General features: G+C 44.6%; 2 protein-coding genes across 7 annotated transcripts in view; one reads left to right on the plus strand and one right to left on the minus strand.

Annotated features, from left to right (window-relative positions):
* Nucleotides 1–20,392, minus strand: part of C1H12orf75 (chromosome 1 C12orf75 homolog) — a 43,898-nt gene extending 23,506 nt beyond the window's left edge. The window contains exons 1-4 of one of the 5 annotated variants that reach the window (XM_075502259.1): nt 20,277–20,392; nt 19,878–20,160; nt 4,603–4,753; nt 94–151 (exon numbers count right to left, since the gene is read on the minus strand). In XM_075502259.1, coding sequence (XP_075358374.1) covers nt 94–151; nt 4,603–4,653 — 109 coding nt within the window. In that variant the 5' untranslated portion in view covers nt 4,654–4,753; nt 19,878–20,160; nt 20,277–20,392. Of the gene's footprint in view, nt 1–93; nt 152–2,734; nt 2,904–4,602; nt 4,970–5,760; nt 5,867–19,877; nt 20,161–20,276 lie in introns of those variants that run through there. The other 4 variants (XM_075502280.1, XM_075502289.1, XM_075502269.1 and 1 more) reach the window with 4 other exon arrangements.
* Nucleotides 19,524–21,741, plus strand: part of APPL2 (adaptor protein, phosphotyrosine interacting with PH domain and leucine zipper 2) — a 41,640-nt gene continuing 39,422 nt past the window's right edge. Inside the window, exon 1 of one of the 2 annotated variants that reach the window (XM_075502246.1) lies at nt 19,524–19,778. In XM_075502246.1, coding sequence (XP_075358361.1) covers nt 19,725–19,778 — 54 coding nt within the window. In that variant the 5' untranslated portion in view covers nt 19,524–19,724. Of the gene's footprint in view, nt 19,779–21,015; nt 21,115–21,741 lie in introns of those variants that run through there. The other variant, XM_075502250.1, reaches the window with a different exon arrangement.

Below are 21,741 nucleotides of genomic sequence, written 5' to 3' on the forward strand. Positions count from 1 at the left end.
TGGGTAATGGGAAATTTAAAAAATAAATATAAGCCATAGTTAGCGCATAAAATAGCTGGGTGGTTTAAGAAGGATGTGTATACATCAGTTTACTCAGATAACAGAAGTCGTCATTTCTCAGCTGAGGAGCCTTTTGCCAGTGTCTGATGCCCTGGAAGGAAAATTTAAACTCTGTGAGTTATATTGGTGCTCTGGAGTACTGCACCACAGACAGAAATGTTATTCTAGATCATGTCTATTAGTTTAGATCTCGCAGACGATAGGGCTGATAGCTCCTCTGATGTCATTCCAGCCATGCAACAGAAGATAATGTCATTAGCTGAACTATCATTACATATACGTGTGCTTAGGAAAAATTGAGTTAGGCAACAACAGAAATTTTACCAGAGTAAGAAAATGGGGACTAGCATAGCACGTCTAATGTATTCTGTGAAGAATGCTACAGTATTATCCTTAGTCATATAATATGACAGAGAGTGTTACAGGTTAATTATATGTTATGTACCTCTAGCTTTGACATTATTGACTGTAGAATAGTCATAACTTTAGCATTAAAGATGTAGTCATGCTGTGCAAGCCACAAAATTAATTTATATTTACACAGTATTCACATCTTTCGAGAAAATATTGAGTTACACTTTCCTTAAGAGCTCTAGTATTCCAATTAAAAATGGTACATCTTCTCCTTCCCCTTCATAAAATAATTTTATTTTTATATGACACACTTTGTAAGGAATGCTAAATGGAAAAAAATAAATAGTAGACATGTGACTTCCTACTGTTATTACCAGTTGTTGGTTATTATAACACCATAGACTGCATAGAGTTATTCCTGACTGACAGTGGTGAAAGTGAGGAGAGAACTGGACCTTTCAGAGCTGTACCTGCTTTGGAAAGGTCTATTAGGGTCTACCAGTAATAATTCCATTATATTAACTATGTGTTTTACATGGCATTGTTGTTTTTTACCTGCACTTGGCCATTGGAGATCTATTGGAGACTATTTCTAAAGAGTATGCAAAAGGCTGCCACAAAATGCAAGTTGAATGTATTATGAATAACAGTACAGGAAAGTTAAACTACCGAAGGGGCCGTACCTTCAGTAAAAATAATTTATGAATCTACAACTCAAAACCTGTTGAAAATAGCTGCGTTTAATGCAACAGTGGACACATTTATTTAAACAAACTTTTAGTTCAACATAATTCACTAAATACTGCTGCTGTCAGAGTTAGTCTATTTGACATTTACCCATTTGTGTCCTGGTACAAGTTCCACAGGGTGGCCAGATCAACATTAATTGAGAAGCTACCACAAAGGGACTAATAATCAACTCAAAATTTGCTTCTGAACTTCTCTCATACTTGCTCTGGTGCTTTTACCCAGCAAACAGAAATGGGATGTGAACAAGCATCACCCCAGCAGTACGAAGCTACATTGGTCATATACTGAAACAACTTCCAGTCACAGCAATGCAGGAATCAACTAATGGGAGAGAATTAATGTGTGCAAACAGGACAGCTCTAACAAGAGTGCTGGAAGTTCAAGCAAATTGATACAGTGCATTCTTTATGCGTGACAGAGGCCTCTGATAGATACACGATACCTAAAACCTAATTTATAATCATCCAACAGAAATCAAGTAAGCAATAATGGCAGAAAAGCCTCCCCTTCCCCTATGAGTGTGAAGTGCAGGGTTTAGTGGGAAAACCAGCAACACACCACACAAAAACCACACATACGTACAACTTGGAGAAGGCATCATCGTTCACACTCAAAAGATACGCCCAGTTCTGCAAATCAGGACTGGCACCACCAGAGGCACCACTGAAGCTCCGGGTAAAGTTAATCAAAGTGGTGAGAGATGGAGACTCAGTGATTCCAACTGCTCCAACCACTATTTTGCTGTGTATTTTCAAGAGGTTGTGAAGCTAACAAATGTATCTGAAAGACTCAATACAGGTACTGAAACAGGTGGTAATGTTTGCCAAGTGCAGTCAGGATGGAAAATCCTCATATTTATAATTATAAGGTGAATGTCCACTTATCAATTTCCGTATGCTTTCCTTTTTTTGCGGGGGCTGGGGGGAGGAAGAGCACAACAGCACCATCTCCCCAGATCTTATCTCTTTTGAAAATAACAGTGAACAAATAAGGGAGCCAGCTGGGCTGGACGCACCAGCCAGCGCTACGCATTAACATGCAAGAAACCTCAATCTTGGAATATCCTCCAACTTCTCCCGCAAGCAGAGGAGAAGAAGTGGCACGAATTGATTTCGGAAGTGGTATTCGTGGCCTTACAGGGAAGAAAAGAGGATGGAGCTTACACTCCCGGCGGGATCCTTACGTCCAGCTCCTGGCCTGGGCTCGCCGTGCCTAGGGCAGCTACTAGGCGGCGGAGACCCCAACGACAACCCGGGCACCAAAAGCCTCCGGTGCTCCCCGGCGGGCCACGTCACCCTCTCTCCCCTGGGCAAGTAGATCAGCCTCGGGAAGGGCAGATGCTCTTGCAGGAGCGCGGGCAGCGATTCCCGCCGCTCGGACGGGCATCCCCCAAACCGGAGGGATGCAGCCCCACCGGGGGTGGGTGCGTGCCCGCCGCCGCCCCCCGACCCGCACCCCCCCGGCGGGGCTGCCCGCGGGATGCTCGCACCGCCGCTCGCCCAGCCCAGCCCAGCCCGGCCCGCCCCGGCCCGGCCCCGCGCCGCCGCCGCCGCCGCCGCCGCCGCCCTACCTCGCCCGCCCGCGCCGCTGGCCTTGGAGTTGCCGCAGCCCATGGGCGCTGCCCTGCCCGGCGCTGCGCCCGGCCGTGCGGAGCGGAGCGGAGCGGAGCGGTGCGGTGCGGTGCGGAGCGGAACGGAGCGGCGACGGGAGGCAGCCGGCGGCGGGCGGAGCTGGGTGGGAGATAAAGCCGCGGGGACCCCTCCTCCTCCTCCTCTCCCTCCTCCTCCTCCTCCTCTCCCCACCCATCGCCCGGGAAACCGCCGGCCCCGAGCGCCGCCGCCCGGCACCAGCCCCGGCCCCTCACTGCAACCCCCGTCCAGCCCCGCGGAAAGCCACCCCCTACCTTCCCGGGCTTTCCCCTCGTCCCCCCCCGGGCTTTCCCCTCGTCTCCCCGGGCTTTCCCCCAGTCCCCCCGGGCTGGAGCTGTCAAGCCGGAGATAAGGCATCAGCCCGCAGGACCCCTAACGATCCCCAGCAGCAGGCAGCAAGCTCGGGGCTTCCCCGGGCAGTGAAGATGCCCCTCGCCTCACGCGTTTCGCGGCAGCTTTGGGACACCCCTCATTCACCGCGGGGGAAACGGTGGCAGCCACAGGACCAGGCTGCGACCCCACATCTGCCATCAGTAACAGCCAGTGCGCTATTTCAAGCGAATATTTATTGGTTGCTTTCGGTATTTCTCCTTATAGAAACATGACGGTGAAACTGAAGACCCACTGGGTTGGTAAGAGCTACAGGTTTGCTTTTCCCAATTAATGTCAACAGCACTGAGAAATGTGCGAGTTTACAAAGTCTGCAAGCAATCTTTTTTAATTCAAAATTTGTATCGCTCCCCCAAAAGAATTTGACTCATTTTCTGCTAACCTGAACCTTTCTTCCGCACAGAGCAGTAAATGGCTTGATGGCTTACTCTTGCTCAGTCCTCTCAAATGACCAGGGAGCTGAAACCCAATGGATACAACCAGATGCAACCACAAACACTCTAGCTAGATAGATATTACTGCTGCGACAAATCTGTTTACGGGCTCAGAAACATGATTTAGGGGTGTCATATAAACACCAGTACGAGCATCACAGTTGCTTATGACTGGTAACTGTCTTTACTACAAAAGGACCAGATACAAAATGCTGCTGCCTGATCTTTCAGTCTGTTCAGAGAAGAGAAAGAAAGACATCACAGTTCTCTTACAGACTTCCCAAAAAGCACATATTAAAAACAAGCAGCTCCATAAGCAACAGAGTCAACAATGTCCAGTCTCCTATGGATTTATGCCCTGGGGAGGCACACCTGCATGGGCCCACTGATGTCTAACCAGCAGTGAGCACACCTAGGAACAGGGTGGGCATTTGTAGGATCTGCCTCCTCTGGTTGGCCACTTATTTTCATGACATTTGTAGAAAGTCAATATTTTCAGGGTCTTTGCCTATACTTCCCTGACAAATTGCCTGAACCTGAACAATCAGTTCCAAGTTGAATAAGGCAGGGCTAACAGGCACACATGCACGGCTACACACCTCCTGCACCACCACCAGCCCCCAAGCACACAGGCAGCGCGACTGCGTGCATTTTGCTTCAGAAAAAAATCTCACAAAGGTTCACAGCCACCTCTTTTTGATGGCCAATTTCTGACAATCGCATATAGAAAAATAAATCCTCAGGCTGAGCTTTCAAGTGCCAAGCATCAGCCCAAAGTGAATTTCTAATGGCAGAGATAAGAAGGAAGAAAGGGTCCTCTGAAAGCAAGGCTGAAAGACATGCTGCTTAAGATCCATACGGTTTCCTAATACAAAACCAAGCAAAAAATCCCAGCAACCCATGCCGACCATAGACTTGCCACACTGTGGAATAATCTATGAACATGGTTTTGATACATAATTTACCTGGGAGGAAGCAGTTGTGGTGAGCACAGAAACCGAGCCATCTCCTCGCATATTAGAAGAAGCAGCTGGGAGGCAAAAATCCCCTGGAGATGCCTCCACACCGAGCCATTACCCTGGCCACAAGGAGAAGACACAAGACTGGTTCAGAAACCTGCAGTAGCAATAAGGATAACAGAAGGATGCTGTCACTTCCTTCTAAGCGCTCTCACTCATCTTACAAGTTCGGTGTATCGTACACAAGCTGAGCGCCCTGTGCGCACAAACTAAGGGCTGTATTGAGTTCAATAAGGCAAGAAACTTCCAGCACACCCATACAAAGCTGGAGCTAATAGCCGTTTGAGGGGACTTAAGGACAAAGGGAATGTGATATATTCCTCTATGTACTCTCTGGGATTGTAATGAGTCAGCCCCTCCTGAACCTTTTAAAAGAAGGGCCCCAAGGCAAACTTTCTCTCTTGGCAGCTGTATTGTAGGTGCCTCCTGTTTCAAATGAGAAGACACGCTTTAGTTTCAACTTTACCTGCGTTATACACAAACCGAGAATTTCACTTTATTAGTGAAAATAACTGGTTGCAAAATACAGTCGCATAAGCAAGTTAATTAAACGAATGCTTTACATCAAAGGAAGGGAGTTCTCAGAGCAGTGTGTTCCCTGCATCAGCCAACTTCCAGTGTCTGCCGTCATGCACCCTGCGTACTCCATCTCCTCTGAAGAAGACTGGGAGATCTATGCATGTGAGCTTCTGTAAGTTTTTCAGAAGGTGTAGTGAGAAAGAACTTTGTTATTCTTCCCCTAAATCAACCTAAAATTTACCCAGCTGGGAAAACAGGTTAGTCAACAGGATTATCCAAATCTGAAATTCCAGTGATTTTCTCTTTTTGGACATTTTTGCTAGTTTGAGTGTTTGAAATCCAAACAATCTGTCTGTCAAGCTGGTATGCAGGTCTATGGAGAAGGATTTTTAAGTCCCATAGTTACTTCTGGGTATTAGGAAACAGCCCTTACTTGTACAAGAATGTATACTTTCCCAAATTCTTTTTTATCTAGGCATCCATATAGGAACATTATTCACCCATGATTTTTTCTAACAAAACACTTGCTTCCAAAGGCTTGTATGTCAGCTCATGCAAGTATAGAAAAAATATAGTGCTAATTACCATCTTCTGGGTATTTTCTTTTGAAGCGTGTCTTTTAGATAGGGATGTTCGCAAAACTGCAAGTGTCCTGAAAAAAAAAAAGTCCGTTCTTCATCAGTAGTTACCATCCTGAGATTAATTTTTTCCTAATCAAATTTACAACAGGAATTCAATTTAGACAAAACTTTCCCACTTTAAGAGTTGCACTACAAATCCACTGTCAGAGTTAAACAACGCAAACACAGTTGTTGTTCATGGTGAATTCTCAATTCCAGTGTTTTCAAGTTCAAATTCCAGTGTTTCCAGGCTACTGTGTACTGTTTCTCCCTGGACAGTTTTATAGTCTTCCTACAGCACTGTTGTTTTATAGCTAGCAACCTGGACTAGTAGTTTTTACTGACTTATTCAAATATCATGGTGCTGCATAGATGGTGGTCGTGACCATTTAGCCACCAAAGGCCAGCCAGTTACACCCCAATTTCCCAGTAAACCTGCAAGGATGATTCTGCTTGAAAAATTCATTAGTCCAAGCCCCACTTGACCACGGACAAAAGCACTCTTGGGTCAACTGAGGGTTGTTTGCTTTTACATGTCAGTAAACAAAGCCTAATGTAACAAGATACTCAATTATTTTCACTGATATAAAGAGGGGGGAAAAAACAGATCAAGAACTTATTAATAAAAACTATCATGATTCCACAATCGTCAAAGGTGCCTACTACATGGCAGTGGGAAATGCTTCAGAATTTTATATACAGAGAAGACCTCTGCATTGCTGTGAGCATTTACAGAAAACCCATTGCGTTCTTAACAAAAAGTGTTAACAAATTTGGTTTGGAGAACAGAAGCCAAATGACAATTATAATAAAACCTGTAAGCCACCAAAAAGATAAGAAACTACAATCCCCTATGTTTCTATAGTGTTTCTTAGCAATGCTTATATTGTGATAGCACTTGATGATCACACCAGTCTGACCCCAACTGTGCAAGGTACCACCTGGACATATAATGAATTTCCATCTTTAATGGCAGTCAGAAAGACAAGAAATAGCTGATGGGTGAGATAAGAGAGAAGCCAAAGTAGTAAGCAGTGTGATAGGATAACTATTAAAAAAAATGTGCCTAACAAGAACATAAAAAAGCTGTATCAGGTCAAAGCAAAGATCCACCTTGCTCAGGATCCTGTCTCTGATAGTAGCTGAAAGAACAGAGGAAACTCATATGGTATGTCCGCCAAAAAACTCTCCCATCTTCCAGCACTTGCAGATCATAGTCTTCCTGAGACAGATGTGGTTGCTATATATTTAGCAACCCTTAACACATTTCTCTTCTATGAACCTGTCCTGCCCACCCTTGAACCCATGTAAGCCCTCGGCACCCAAAGCATCCTGCGTTCCCCTTCTCAGCCACATGTGATTTGAAGAACCTCCTTTGGCTTGCTTTGAGCCTGGCTCCTGCCCACTTCAGCTGTTGATGGTTTGTTCCTTGTATCAGGATAAACACTGAAGAATCAACCCCGCACTTCACACCATTCATGATTTTTGTTCTTCATAGTAGAATAAACAGCAAAGAATCAATATGCCATATCGCCTATCCTAATCTTTAGTTAGCAGCAAGTGATGGTAAGCTGTCATTTCCTGGCAGCTGTATCAACAGGTAGTTAAAATGCTTTGAAAGAGATTTTCTGTGAAAGGATTTAAAAAAAAACATTCTAGAGCCTAAATTCTGCTAGTAATAGCAAGCTTATACAAGAAGCGGTGCAGGGACACTGCATGGAGGGAGCAGCCAAACTGCTTTGCCCATCATAGACTTACTGTAATCTGTGCAGTGTCCCCCCCCTTGCACACCTTGTTAGCAACGAGAAAATGTGGATAAAGAGCTTTCTATACAATCTCTCCCTCTTCCTTTTCCTGGCTGCCTGGGACCCCCATGCTCGCTGTGGGAGCTTCTCAGCACCAACCCCACACTCCTCTGACCCCTGAGCTGCTCTTGCCTCACCTTGAGCCCGCCGCTGAAGTGAGCAGCCCACAGATGGGACAGCTACCAGCTAGCTCTAAATCATCCACGCGACATTATTTATCACAACAACACAGCGGAGAACAGAATCAAACTACAAGAACTTAAGAGGAAAAGCAATTTGCATTTCTCCTTGCAGTGATAGTGGAAAACTTGACATGAGTATTTCTTTTAAATCAAATGATGACTTTTTCTATTTAAAACACAAAATTGAGTAGAACATATTGTTTTATAATGGTCTGTGGGAGCTGACTTAAAAAAAAAAATTAAACTTTTTACTTTAAAGAAAAAAAGAGTATTTGTCAAGAACAAGGGTTTTTTTCTTCCTAAGGCAAGAAGATTTTCATTCATCTATTTGTTCCTGCTCTCATGGAAGTCACAAATAAAATTCTCATTATTAGGCAAAATCAGACATGGATTGGGACAAAATCAGTAACATCCATGAAACTGCAGCATCCTCTAAAACACCTGGCAAGAAATGAACAAGGAATCCACCGGTCAGCCATGGAGAAGGGCAAGCATATCACTGAGTGAAGGGCCAATACATGTTGAACAAATGTGAATATTCGGTTACCAAATATACCAGCTTTACAAAAAATCCCCCCCAAATCTCTGACAGAATGAATAGTACTTAATTTTGTAATAATTCTTTCTGAATGCGATTATTGTGCATAGTCATGAAAACCTCTTTTGTTTTTAAAAGCTAACAGTACAGGGCATATAATTCTTAGCTGATTTACAAGGTAGAAATAGAGTTCAGGAGTAAAACTTTCAAAGGTAAGTTCATGGAGAAGAAATAACTCATAATTCAACGCTAGTATGTTCACATCAGTGTCATGTCTGTTCCTAAAAATGTCTAGATTTTAGCACACATTCCTGCATAGAGCTTTTGAAGAATTTGCTCCTGAGCTCAGCTATTACCCACTCCCTGCAAGATTTTTCTTTCAGATCCATAAGGATGATTCAGTTTTGGGCTGTGTAACCAAGCATTCTCCGAGCTCTTGGGATCCCTGTCTGAGTGAGGATCACTATATCAATGTCAAAGCTGATTTAGAAGGTATATTTTATCAGTGTCCTTAAACAGCTGCATTCGTATCAGTGGCAGTGAAATACAGTTCCAACATCTGCAGCACGTTCAGGCCTAGGAGAGTGAATTACCAGCTTTCAAGACATGGTTACATTTGAAACATCAGAGTCCTCCCTGGGAAAGGCAGAGGAAAACAAGAAAACCTCCCTGGAGATCTTTACCCAAATGCAAATTCTGGCCTTCCATGTCTTATTTCTTCAGAATCAGTTAGATAACTACCTTGCCTTTTCCCTTTCCAGATACAAATGGATGATGCCAGTGACTTTTAATTAATAACATTCTAAATTCGTGGGCACATTTTCCTTAATTCCCCTCCCTTCCATTTGAAAAAGATGCTTGGCTTAGTGTTGGTGTATTTGCTGCTACAATCCAAGGTAGGTGCCCTTGAAAATAACAAATGGACAAATGCTTACATTGTATATTCAGAACCAGTTTGGAATCCTTTCTGTGCCCGAAAGGTTGATATATATGCTGTATTAGATCCTTCTATTAGAGGATCTAATCTTCTAAAAATACAGGAGATACATAACAGTGCTCCCTACCTCTGAGGTCACTCAACCTTCATTTTACTATCGCTGATAACAGTCTCCCAAAGCTCTATGCCAGAGGAGAAAAGCATCTTACTCTCTTCTTTTAATATGCTATGCAGACAGAGTAATGTCTTTCCCCTGTCTCTCACCACATAAATTAATTCGGAAGATGCAGCTAAATCAGCTTTTACAAACAAAGAAGGGAATCACAAAAATGGAAAGATAAAAAAACGGCAAAATGCTAGAGAAAGGACCTTTATACTGAGATGCCATTGCGATGCCAGTGCAGCAGTGCATCCCTTCGAAATAAAGCATGTGCTTCGCTTCAGGCACATGCTTAACCCCACTGATGTGCACTTAACACACACTTGCACCACTTGATGGGCCTAAACTAATACTCAAGCAGTGTAAGACAACCTGACCTAGATCCCCGAGAGAAAACTCTCCTTGCCTCAGAATTGTATATGAGAAAAGGCACACCTCTCAGGACACGGTCCTCTGCACAATATACTGGTCTGCCTTAGGGAGTCCCACACTTTCATTTCAAGAGAGGCCCTTCTGCACACAAGGTTCTTATTTGCTCAGTGTCGTGGGAAGATGGTATCCCTGCTTTGTTTTCTTTTCATTTTCATGCACTTTTTCAGATGTAAATTCTTCCTCTGTTGTTGATAAAGATTTGCATTACAGTTTTCCACACATAGTAATTGGTTTTGCCTTATATTGGTAATTAAGCCAAATAGCACAGTCACTGCCTTGTGTGTAGAGTACCTGCAGATTGGAGAAACAGGAGATACATCCTCATGGCGAAAAATGTCTTTATCAAATCTACATATTTATCCACCTCTGGTTATTTAACACTCTACCTTTTGAAAACTTAGGTAAGCTATATATAATTCACTCTGGGTGGGACTTTCATAACTTGTATGTGCCATTTTATTGAAAAGAGGGAATGCTGCTTCAGGAAATACCAGCCAGGTTAAAAAAGAGAAAAACTCTATGTCCATCAAAAGAGCACCTCTTTATCTAAATATGCATTTAATACAAGAGGATGCTAATAATTTTGATTAATTGAAACTTCTGTCATATTAGGCATACGGTAAACAGAAGTTGTTCATACAATTAGCAACACAGAAGCAGTGTGTGTTAGCTTCTTCAAAGAAGACACCCATGTATGCCAATTATATTATTTTGCATTGACTGACAAAGAGCAAAAGTATGTTTTTAACACTGAATTTTAATCAGAATGTGATTTTTGACAGATAAAATACTAGTAATTTTTAAGCACTTCGAGAAGGCTTTTGTATAGATGATTTGAAACATTTGTAAGAGCCAAGTATTTGTACGCATGAAATAAAACAAACTGTACGCAATCAGTATGTGTAGTTACATGATGTTCTCATAGGAGACATCCTTTTAGCATCTATATAAAGGTGACAATCTCCTCTCACTTACATTAATAAAGATGAAGCAATTCACCCTTGTTCTAACATGGAGTCAGCTTCTGGATCCACAAGCAGAGGCAAAGGGTAGAGAGAGACACAGAAACAGATGGAGTCTGGGAATCTCTGCATTAAACACTTTATCTAGTTTCATTCATTCCAGGTTTAACAACATAATGGAGGCAACGCACCAAAACCCAAGACCAGCTGGTCCCCAATATATCCCCAGAATTACTCCCAAAACACTAGTATTTTGTTTATTAGTATTTGCATCTGTAAATATGTACAAAAATCATAACTTGGGGCTCTTAAAGTGCATGGGATTGCGTAAAAATTATGAACTTAGCTTAAAATAATTGCTGTGGAGATTTACTTCTTTGATTTCTGATTAGTGAGCATTTAGGTTTTGAGGACTTGCATTTGCTCTTTCCTCCACAATGATAAGGACTAGTTCTTTTCCAGCAAAACCAAAATCTCTCTCATCTCATAACAAGAAGCACATGTCGCTTGGGGAAGCGCTGATGGGGAGATGACAGCCCCAGTAGCCCCTCGCAGCAAACCTGCCCCAGAAGGCTGCGACACAGTGAAAGCACATGTGCCAGCAGCACCGATCCAAATGTACAACAGCATAAATGAGAAGAGATCTGGACTCAAACCTAACAATAACCAGAGTGCTTATTTGAAACTAAGCCACTCTTTCTGAATTTAGTTTTCAAAGTACTGAACATTGATTCCATTTGGCAATGCCACGTATGACGCAGTGTAAATCACATGTAACAAGACCTCTGAAGTACTGTATGCACAAGCCCTTCTGTTCAGGCAAGGGCTGAAAATCTCTGCAGACTTTTCTTTTGTCATAGATTTCTTTCAAAGCAGTTAAGTTAGTTTAAATGCCGATGAGAACATTTTCCATTGCATTATTATTCATGTTCTCCCAGTCACAGATATGCATTGCTGTTCTGCTTGGGGCTTTTTTCTTTTTGTTATTTCATACAGGTTTGATTTGAAAGGGTGAAAAACTAATTAGGAACCACTGGTCTGCTCTAAGAAAAACTGATGTGTATTATTAGGTCCTATTGACTCTGTCTGCTGTACATGTTGTCTGCATGCTTCATGGTTTTCACAAAGACAGACAGATGATTGCTGACCTAGGATCTTGTCAGCACTTATGTTTACGGAGTATTTAAAGATAATGACTGTGTGTGACCCCTGAACTAAATGTTCTGGTTTTAAAAAATGAAAGAAAAACAAAGATAAGCAATGTGTTACCATAAATGAATTTGAAAGAACTGGAAAACTATTTACTGATCCAGCCAACATTTATATGCCTGATTAATCTCCAGGAATTTGACAGGCTAAACACAAGTTTCTGTGTTTGCAGGACTGGAGCTAAGTAGCCAAGTGCACAGGTAACATACAGCATCGTTACAGCTGTCACAAAACACCTGCCTGCATCACAAATCTCATGGTGGAAAGCAGAAGAGCAGGGCAGCTTCTCCACTGCAAGGCAAACTCTGGAGAAGTCAATGTGAGGTGCTCAAACAGTGGACAGTTTATAGCCAGCAAGCTGCCTGTGGCCTGGTGAGATAATTCATCTTGCTTGTACCTTGCTCACAGTGGCCTTTATCCTTGAAAAAAACTGAGAGAGGTTTGCCGACTGGAAGAATTATTTTGCTAACAGCGACAGTCTGGCCGTGCTGCCAGCCTTCCTAGGGACCATCCTCTGCAGCCTTCCTAGGGGCTGTGCTCTTACTCATGTTGTAAGACCAGCGCATCTCTGACAAGACAGTCTAAGAGCTACAACACTATGAAAGGCAGTAACAATATGTGGCTTGCAACCTCCACTATAGCCATTCAACTCTGCTCCCCTTGTACTCCCGACTGGCCCCCACGAAAGCAAGCCACCAGCATGCCAGGGTAGCAATCCTGCCACCAGCAGCAATGCTGGATGGAGTGTCTCAGTGCACGTGCTGCGCAATTCTGGCTTTCTGGCAAGCCCTGCATTTGCAACAGTAGGTCCAGTCATATGACAGGAAAGGGTTTCCAGTATTTGGCTTTCTCCAGACAGCAGAAGAACTTCTAAGTGGCCGTCACAGGAAGAAAAATTAGAAACATCTGATCTCATGAAGCTGGAAGCATCTGAGCACTGTGGAGGAACACAGAGCTTGGTGAGATGGTTCCTGCTGAGCTAGACTGGGGGTGTCCAAACCTTCTACCTGGGCAGCAATGCAGCAGTTTATTTTCCTGGTATGCCAGCACTTGCTTGTGTACGCGTGTCGTGACGCTGCCTTGGCAGCCTGCCCAGAGGAGTCACTCCCCTTCGGGAAACAAACAGATTGTGGTATCAGTGCCCATTTGGGTGCTGCCTAGAGCTTCCTTATTGCTTTCTGTATCATCCTCTGGGTTTTCAGCTGTTTCTCTTAAAACACATAATGACACCCTGTTGCACCACCACGTTCTGCTCTGCCTTTGCCTTGGGCAGCGCAGGCAGGCTCCGCTCAAGGGGGAAGCAAACCAGGAGAGGCATTTGGGGCCTCTGTAGTCTGCAGTAGCCTCAGTTATGGACCAGGACCTCCTTGTACGCAGAATAAAAAGAGCCCGGACAGCAAACAGGAAGGCCAAAAGGGATATAATAATGCAAGTAGACTTTTGTGGACTTCTAATAGGCCTTAGGATATGTTCTGCTAGATATAAGTGTTACGAGTTAATCGTTCAGCTTTTTTAGCCTAAGCAGCCATAGAAAAATGCCAAGGGAAGGTGAATCAAAGGGAGTGATCAGAGTTAAGACAACATGAACTTTTCGATTCTGTTGTTCAGAAGGAAACACAATGCAGGGCCTGGTTGGTTCAGGTGATCTCATGATAAAAAAATTAGGCTAAAAGCTGGCTTTAGATACAGTGACAACATTAAGTGCATTTGCTTCTGATACATGTATTGATGTTGTATTTTAAAGACTATAAAAGAAGGGCTCTGAGTCAGTGTTCCCTCTGACACTAAACTGACAGTCCTACCTGCAGATCCAACCTGCATTTGCAACACGGTATTCTGACCTTTGGTAACCTTTATACCTAACAGGTTACTTATTAGCATTTCATAAAACAATTATATGCCAGGCATTAGATGTCTCTTATTCTAATCTACAGAATCATACCACATGTGTATTTCTTTGACAAAGCACTTGTATTATTCTTTCTGTCACTTGTTGTATTTCACAGTAAGATTTTTCACTATACCTCAGATACCCCCGAACCCCATTGGATCATCACCTGAAATAGGAGAAGTGTCTGCTAGGTTAGTGAGCAAGATACATTACAAAAAGCACAGCTGAAAGGAGAAAGGAGCCTGTATCTTAGCATATGCCCAAGCACCGCAAAAACTGTGGACAAAAGCTACTAATATTAGCTTAAAATATTTCAATACCTCTCCCTACCGATGAACCACCCATTCTCTGCTTGCTCCTGTTCCTTGCAAAGCAAATGCAAACTGTTAAATCAGATGCCCTTCATCAGCCAGGCTCGTGCCAACACCACGGGAGGCCACGCACCACAGGGCAGAGGCAGGCGTGGGGGAAGTGGTGGCAATACCTCTAGCCGGTATTGTCATCAGAGACTCCGGCTTTTGAAACCATATTCTTATTCTGGATCTGGATGGAGGCTGCTGCTGTACTTGGTTACACGAGGGAACTTAATTGTCCTTAAATTACATGAAATTAAAGACGGCAGTTACACCCCTCACCTTCAAGGACATTTTAATTCAATCCATCCCACTAGCCAGTACATCTGTACATATCCATTCTGGCATATGACTAAAGTGTTTAATGGAAATAAACAAAGCCATGTGTTTTACATTAAAACAAAGAGTATGAGATCTTGGTTACATGGCAATTAATAATTTCAACGGAATTTTATTTCAGCCTGGTATTATCTTGTGGGTCATACACAAAATCACAAGATACTCCTTCTCTACGTGTCCAAGAGTTCTCCTGTACATTAGATGCCCTATTATTAATTTAACCAGTAATTTATTCAGATACTATTAAAAATGTTTTGGGATGCTTCTGGTAATGAGAGTAGTGAGATTCTTTTTCAAATCTTTCACTTGTAAAGAATTAATTTGAAGTGATTTATTGCTACTATCATTCAATATACCCTCTATATTTATGCAGGACAGCCGCACAACTTAAGAGTAAATTATTACACCTCTAAAAGTAATTTGTAGCTCAAAGATTTCTTTGTCACTGAGCACAAAGAAGAATATTAGACACTGTGCTAAATGCATAAATAGACTCAGCTGACTTTGCAAACATGTGACTAGCACACTACTGCTCAGAAATTTCTTGTAAAGTATAAGGTATGAAGCCAAAAAGGAAGTATAACGCAATATGTTCTTTAAAGTTATAATGGAACATATGAGAAAGAAAACACAATGCAATATGACTTACCCTGTAACTAGTCTAACCAGAAAAAATAATTATAGTCAGCTCTCCATTATTTCTGGGTGGATTATCAAATTTGGAAATAAATTATGCCAAGGATGCACAACAGCTGCCTTGTTTCCAAACAGGCCAATTAAAGCTGGCAGGGCTTATTAACTCACGCACAGCACCATCCAGCAGTTCAGCACTGCTGCTTCCAGCCCCGAGCTGGCACTGAGCGGTTAAGTGGAAAAGCACTGGGGCAAACCTGGAAGCGTGGCACTGAGACCCTCCAGTCCTGCAGAAGGCACAGTCCTCAGCTGCCGTCTCACGCTGTGGTCCCTTCTGTATGTGCGCAAAGGCAGTCTGGGGAGGACCATACTTGACTGGCTGGGCACCAAGGGATATTCCTGACCAGCCTCAAACAGGAACAAGACTGTCACACGTAAAACCCCAAATTCAAGTTTGAAGATGCACTAATTTCTGTGAAACTGCAGCAGTACTGGAAGATTTTACATCACTTTGCCAAGAGATGTATATAGCAGACAAATCTCGTGCTTACAGATCAATCCAAACTTTCTTCTTCTTTCCTTTAAAATTGTTCATTCTCTCATCTATGAGATTTTTGGGCTACACTCAGGCTTTTGCTGGAAGGAAGCACCGTCTTTTCTTAGAAGCAGTACAATTAGTTCACGTAATGAATTACTTCATAATCAATGCTCAATTATTTATTGATTTTACTTGGTACTATTAATTCTTATTAGTTTTATAAGCAGTATGTATCAATTTCATTTTGGCCATTCCAGGGTTTTTACCTTAAGTTTTCACATTGTAAGAGGCATTTATCTTAACATAATTAAGTCATCTGTAGGTTACAGAATACGCCCATAAGAATTTATTGGACTGCTTACTGGAAGTGTTCTCCAGCTCAGTTCATACTGCTGTGACAGGTTTTTTGAACAGCCAGGTGATTGATTCTAGGTACTGTGTCTGCTCTTTCCCTGTTCTCTTTCCATATGTACAATGTTCCCATTAAATTTGACTTTGAAGAATACCTATGAGAGTGCTTTTCACTAGCAAGACTTTTTGTAGTAACCGAGTATTGCATTCAATACCTGGATTTAGAAGACAGGAGCTGAAGTGTTGTTAGTCCTCTGCTAGCACTGCCCAATGCAGTGAGCAGCTCCTGGACCACACAAGATAAATGCCATGCCACTTCTCTTCCAGCCGGGGATAAAATACTGTGCAATGTAAAGCTACTGACACAGCTCTGAAGAAGCTGGCTTGGGTACCAGATGCAGCATGGGTATCGCAGGGTGCCCCAGAAGCATGCCGCCTGGAGCTGAGCTGGCCACGCTGCTTCCAGTGCACTGCCTAGGCCTGGCAGCCCAGCACTGCAGCACCGGTGCTGTGCACCGAAACCAGTGAAACCCAAAGATGGCATCTTCTCGTGTCAAAGGCTTAGACACCCCCCTACCCAAAGGTCTGCCTATACACAAAGGTACCTACTTCTTTTTTAATATCACTACTGTTATATAAATAAATTGTTGGAATGTTTGGTGGTAGTACTCTGGGTTATTTTAATTATTTTAGAAACATTATTTGGAGTTACCAAAACTGAAGAATAATTATTGAGACCTAACAAAACCAGGTGACTGGGAAATTAATTGCAATTTCAGTAATCCAAGGAAAAGATAATTTCAATTATTAGAAGGCAAGATTTTTTTTTAAATTCAAGAACACCTGGACTGTATTGGGAAAGTTCAATAAATGTTTTGATCACTATAAATAGGCAATCCACCAAGTTTATAGCTGTGTAAGGAATTATGCAAAAAAGAATGACAGATAGTAAAAGCCTCACCCTTCAGTAGTTACTGAAGTGCTTTTTGTTTTATTTAAATAAAACTAGTAGAACCTGTTCTGGAAATAGCTATCCTCAAGTTTGGAATGACAACAGGCTTCCACGCTTGAACATTAGACTAAACAAAGCCATCAATGCGAACAAGATAAGACCTTAAAGGTTATAGCTCTTGGGAGGGAAGACAATGTGAAATAAAAACACAAACCACACCAATGTTTTCTTGGTGAAGGAAATACTTCACCCCAATGGGAAAGAGCTGTTGCTGAACTATTTCAAGACTAGAGGGGGAAAGAAAAGGGCAGAGTTGTAACAGAAGTATTTGGGAAATATTCAAAAATGCCCTGAGGCTACTTTAACAGATACAGAAAATCTGATAAAGCATGGTCTTCTCTTCCTCAGTGAATTTCAAATAATGTTTTCAAAATCTCTGAAGAAAGAAAAGTAAGACTTTAACACAGACTGACAAAATTGGCTCAGAAGCAGTCATGGATTCTTAAGTCTAATGCCTAACTAGTGCCTTACTTCATATTCTGTAGGCAAAAAAAATTTCTCTGACCTCTTTCCACCATTCTAAAATTCTCTGAAACAACATTATTATGATAAAGCTGTATCTATTTTTGTTTTCTTATTATGTAAATACATACTGTCATACTTGGTATTTTTGGTATTAGCTAGTGATTTTTATTAATGGTTCAGTGTCTTTATTCAGGCAGGAAAAGTGGACTGAACATGAGAACTCTGTTCTTACTTAAGGGCCTGGAACAGGGAGTCCAGCATCAGGACCAGTGGAGCAGAGTCATACCAAGGCAGGCTTGGCACATTGGGTTAAAGGTCCCATCACGAGCTTCAGAAGCAATGCCAATCAATGTCAGACCCACAGAAATATCTTAGCCAAAATTACAGGGTTCAATGGTCATTTCTCACACATAATTAAAGCAAACAATCATCCAGCTGATCTGCAAAACTTTCCTAAGGCCACCTGCTTGTGTACAGTCTTTTAATCAGCAAAAAAACCCCTGTATTAGCAATCACCTTTCTTGCCATATAAAATGTTCACTATTGTTTAAGAATGATAGAAGTGGAAAAATCCACTGGGATTTAGATGCAAAGAGCAGACACCATAATGGCAAAGCAGGCCAATACTAATGTTTGGAGTTCTTTTACAACTCAAGCTGCATTTTTTTTTAAATTATTTTTCTTCTTTTAAAAGAGGGCAGCAACATGAGTTATCTGAAGACTGTGAAGTTTCTTCCAAGATGATAACATCTTATCATTTTACAGCCAGTATTTTTGTTTGCATATTCTGTTTAATTGGCAGGATTCTTCCTAAACTCTTCAGAAATGTTTTTTTCTTAAATGAGATTCTGGTTTTGCAAATCTCCATTTTTGCCTTGAGCCACACTGGAACAACAAATGTTACAGCTGACAAGTACGGAGCAACTGATCTGCAGATCAGTAACTCTGGACTTTTAGAGAAACTGAGGCATCCAAAAGCATGGGACACCCTTCAAAAACATGAACATAATGAAATACTCATGGATCAAGCAAGGCTCTGCTTACTTTGAAAACATTAGCTTTGTTCAACTAAGCATCTGAATTAATGTCTAAATACTGAAGTTAATCCAATGCAATTAAGACAGCAGTCACACGATAATAAAAACATGGCTTTGTACATGAAGGACCAGTAACTTAAAATGCATCCCTTCCAACCCCCCAAGCATAGGGATGTGACCTGCCTGAGTGCTGAGTGCCTGACCTGCTGAGTGGGGACCGACCTGCCTGGAGCGCTCTGCGGTCTCACAGTTTCGCTTGCAGAGTTGTGCATAAACAAGAACGAATGCAGATGCCACAAATGAGGGCCGCTTGTAAGCAGGCCTATCTTAGTCAGTGGCTGCACTGGTCCTAGAAAGTGGCCGAGGCCCTGGGTGCTTCTCTGAGCCACCTGGGGCTCCAGCAAGCTGGCTGACCCTGCCGGCAGCCCCCAGCCCTGCGGTGCCCCTGCGGAGAGCTGGGACACCCTGAGGGACACAGCAAAGGGCTCACCCATAGCTGGAGATCCTCAAGCCCCACAGGTCTAGGCTGGAGGATGCGATCTTCCCTCAATTCTATCACACCCACGCACCCTCACAGCCAGGAAGATCTCCCTCAGCTGAGGGGAGAATCCCATAGTCCCCACTAGCATCCCCGTTCCCGCCACCCTACTGCCCAAGGTCAGAGCCAAGAGTGGGGCTGCGGGAAGCCATTCCAGCCCCTGCTGCCCGCAGCTGGGGAGAAGATGAGCGGGCATCCCCCATCTGGGGCCTCGTCCCCAGGGCGAGGCCGCCGCGGCGCCAACCAGGCCCGAGGAGTTAATGGCGGCAGGAAGCCACCCCCCGCCTGCCGCGCTCCCTCCTGCCGCCGGCCCTCCCCGTGACTCGCTTCCTCCGGCGGACGGGAACTGGGAGGAGTGAGCGGCCCCGGGCTGCCGCCCCCACCTCGCCAGCGCAGCCAGCCAGCGCCGTGCCCCGCTGCCCGCGGAGAGCCGCGGCCGCCCCAGCGGGGAGGGACGCCGCCGAGCCCCGCCGCCGGGGCGTGCCAGCGGGCGTCCGCCGCCACCGCGCACCCAGCTCCCTGCGCCCAGCCGCGCCGCAGCGCCAACATGCCCGCCGTCGATAAACTCCTCCTGGAAGAGGCTTTGCAGGACAGCCCGCAGGTAGCGGCCCGCTGCCAGGGGCAACGCTGGGGCGGGGGGCGCAGCCGCGCCGCGGCCGCTGCCGGGGGAGAACCGGGCCGCCCGCCGGTGTTGACGCACCTGAGCTGGCGGTGCCGGCGGGCAGCCCGCTGGGTCCGGCCGGGCGGTGGGGGGTTGACGCCTCGGGAGGGCCGGGGAGCAGCCGTCCCGCGGCGGGGAGAGGGCTGTCGGCAGGCGGTGCAGGAGGGCAGGGCGTCGGGGCAGCAGGGCGGGCGCCCGACGGGCAGAGAAGTGGGTCAGGGTGACTTCGCCGGTCGGAGTCGTCAGGGAGCAGGGATGCTGTGAAGCAGGTAAACGGCGCCCGTGTGGCGTTGGGGGAAGGCTTTGGCCTCGTACGGGGCATCTGTCAGGGAAAAACAGGCTGTGTCTGCTCCTGGGGGCCTCTGGAGAAGAGGGCTGCACCCCAGCGCGGGGGGGCAGGGTGTGAGGAGGCCGGGGCACGGCGCCCTTTCCCCTCACCTCGCTCAGACTAACCCCTTCTTTGGCTTTTTCCTCACGCTGTCCCATGTGGGTGTGCGCTGGCTGGCCGTAAGGGCTGCCCTGCGGAGGTGAGGTGTGTTGGGGAAGGATAGGTGGGCATGGCTTGGTGCCCTGGCTTCCTCCGAGGTCCCTGAAGGAAAGGGAGACTTACACGCTGTGAGTCACCTGGATGCGGTGACAAAAGTGGGATGAAGGAATGTCACCGCCAGCATGCCTGCTCCTCCCTGCTCATGGTGAGGGATCTCAAGGGCGGTAGTTGAGATACAGGGGCTTCCCATGAGGATAGATGAGGTGAGGTGGATCCCACCGAAGATGACCTCCTTCTGAAGGAGTCTGAGAAACGAGGACGGGCGGTTGCTGTCCTTTCCTTCCCAACCCTTGCAGGCAGGGGAGAACATTTCTCCCCTCACCCCTGTGCTACGCCCAGCCCAGCGTAGCACTCTGTGCCCCAGTGCTGGGAGCCATGATGCGACACAGCTGCAGAAGTGACGCCTGAGGACCATGGAAACCCCACAGTGTATGTCGTGATGTTTTTGGGGGGCAGAGAGGTGTGAGGCCTCGAGAGCTGGGAAAGGAGAATGGAAGGAGGGAATTTTGGGTGGAAGTAAGGGGAAGGGGAAAGAGTGGAAATTTCACAGAGCGGTGGGGAAGCTGCACTTGAGGACAAAGCGTAGTGCAGACAGAGATACAAAAGTAATTGGTGAAGCAGGGAAAGAAGAAGGGAGGGCAGGATGGATTGGCATGGATCCTGCTCGCAAGTAGCCCTGTGTTGTAATCCTGCCTCATCTGCTGATGGATCAGGAGGAGGAATGAATAGGTAAGCTGTGGAGCAGATTGCTGAAAGGTGTTGCAGAGTCTGTTGTGAGACATTTTGAAAGAAAGATTGGACGTGCACCTGTCAGGACTTAATGAGTGTTGGGGCTCATCTTGATCACCTCTTCTTATCCTGTCTTTCTGTGATTCCACAAAATCCCGTCCTAGTAAGAATGACTTTCATCATCTGTTTGATGTGGTGTGTGTGGAATCTCCATCCTTGGAGAATTTCACAACTTGACAGGAAAAAGTGTTGAGTAACCTGATGTAATGTCAGAGTCAGCCCTGCTTTGACCAGGGGTTTGGACAAGGTGACCTGCAGAGTTCCTTGCCAGTCTGTGTTCGACAGTTTACCAAAATATGCTAGATTTATTATGAGCAGTTATTAATGTTTTAAATATTAACCTCCCCACTGCATTCTGGAGCTGAAGAACTTGACACACAGGATAACTGAATTCATTTACCTCTTCAGTCAACACTTCCTTCAATGATTAAAAATGTAACACTGACTGAAACAGCTGAACAATGCACTGAATGGAATTTGGAGGTCTTCATCTTTCTTCTGACCTGAAATGAAGGCTGCTAACATCTCCTTTGCAATTAGTGGAAATACCTGGCTGTGCATAAACCT

This window comes from Mycteria americana, chromosome 1, assembly GCF_035582795.1.
Source record: "Mycteria americana isolate JAX WOST 10 ecotype Jacksonville Zoo and Gardens chromosome 1, USCA_MyAme_1.0, whole genome shotgun sequence".
NCBI classification, from domain to species: Eukaryota; Metazoa; Chordata; class Aves; order Ciconiiformes; family Ciconiidae; genus Mycteria; species Mycteria americana.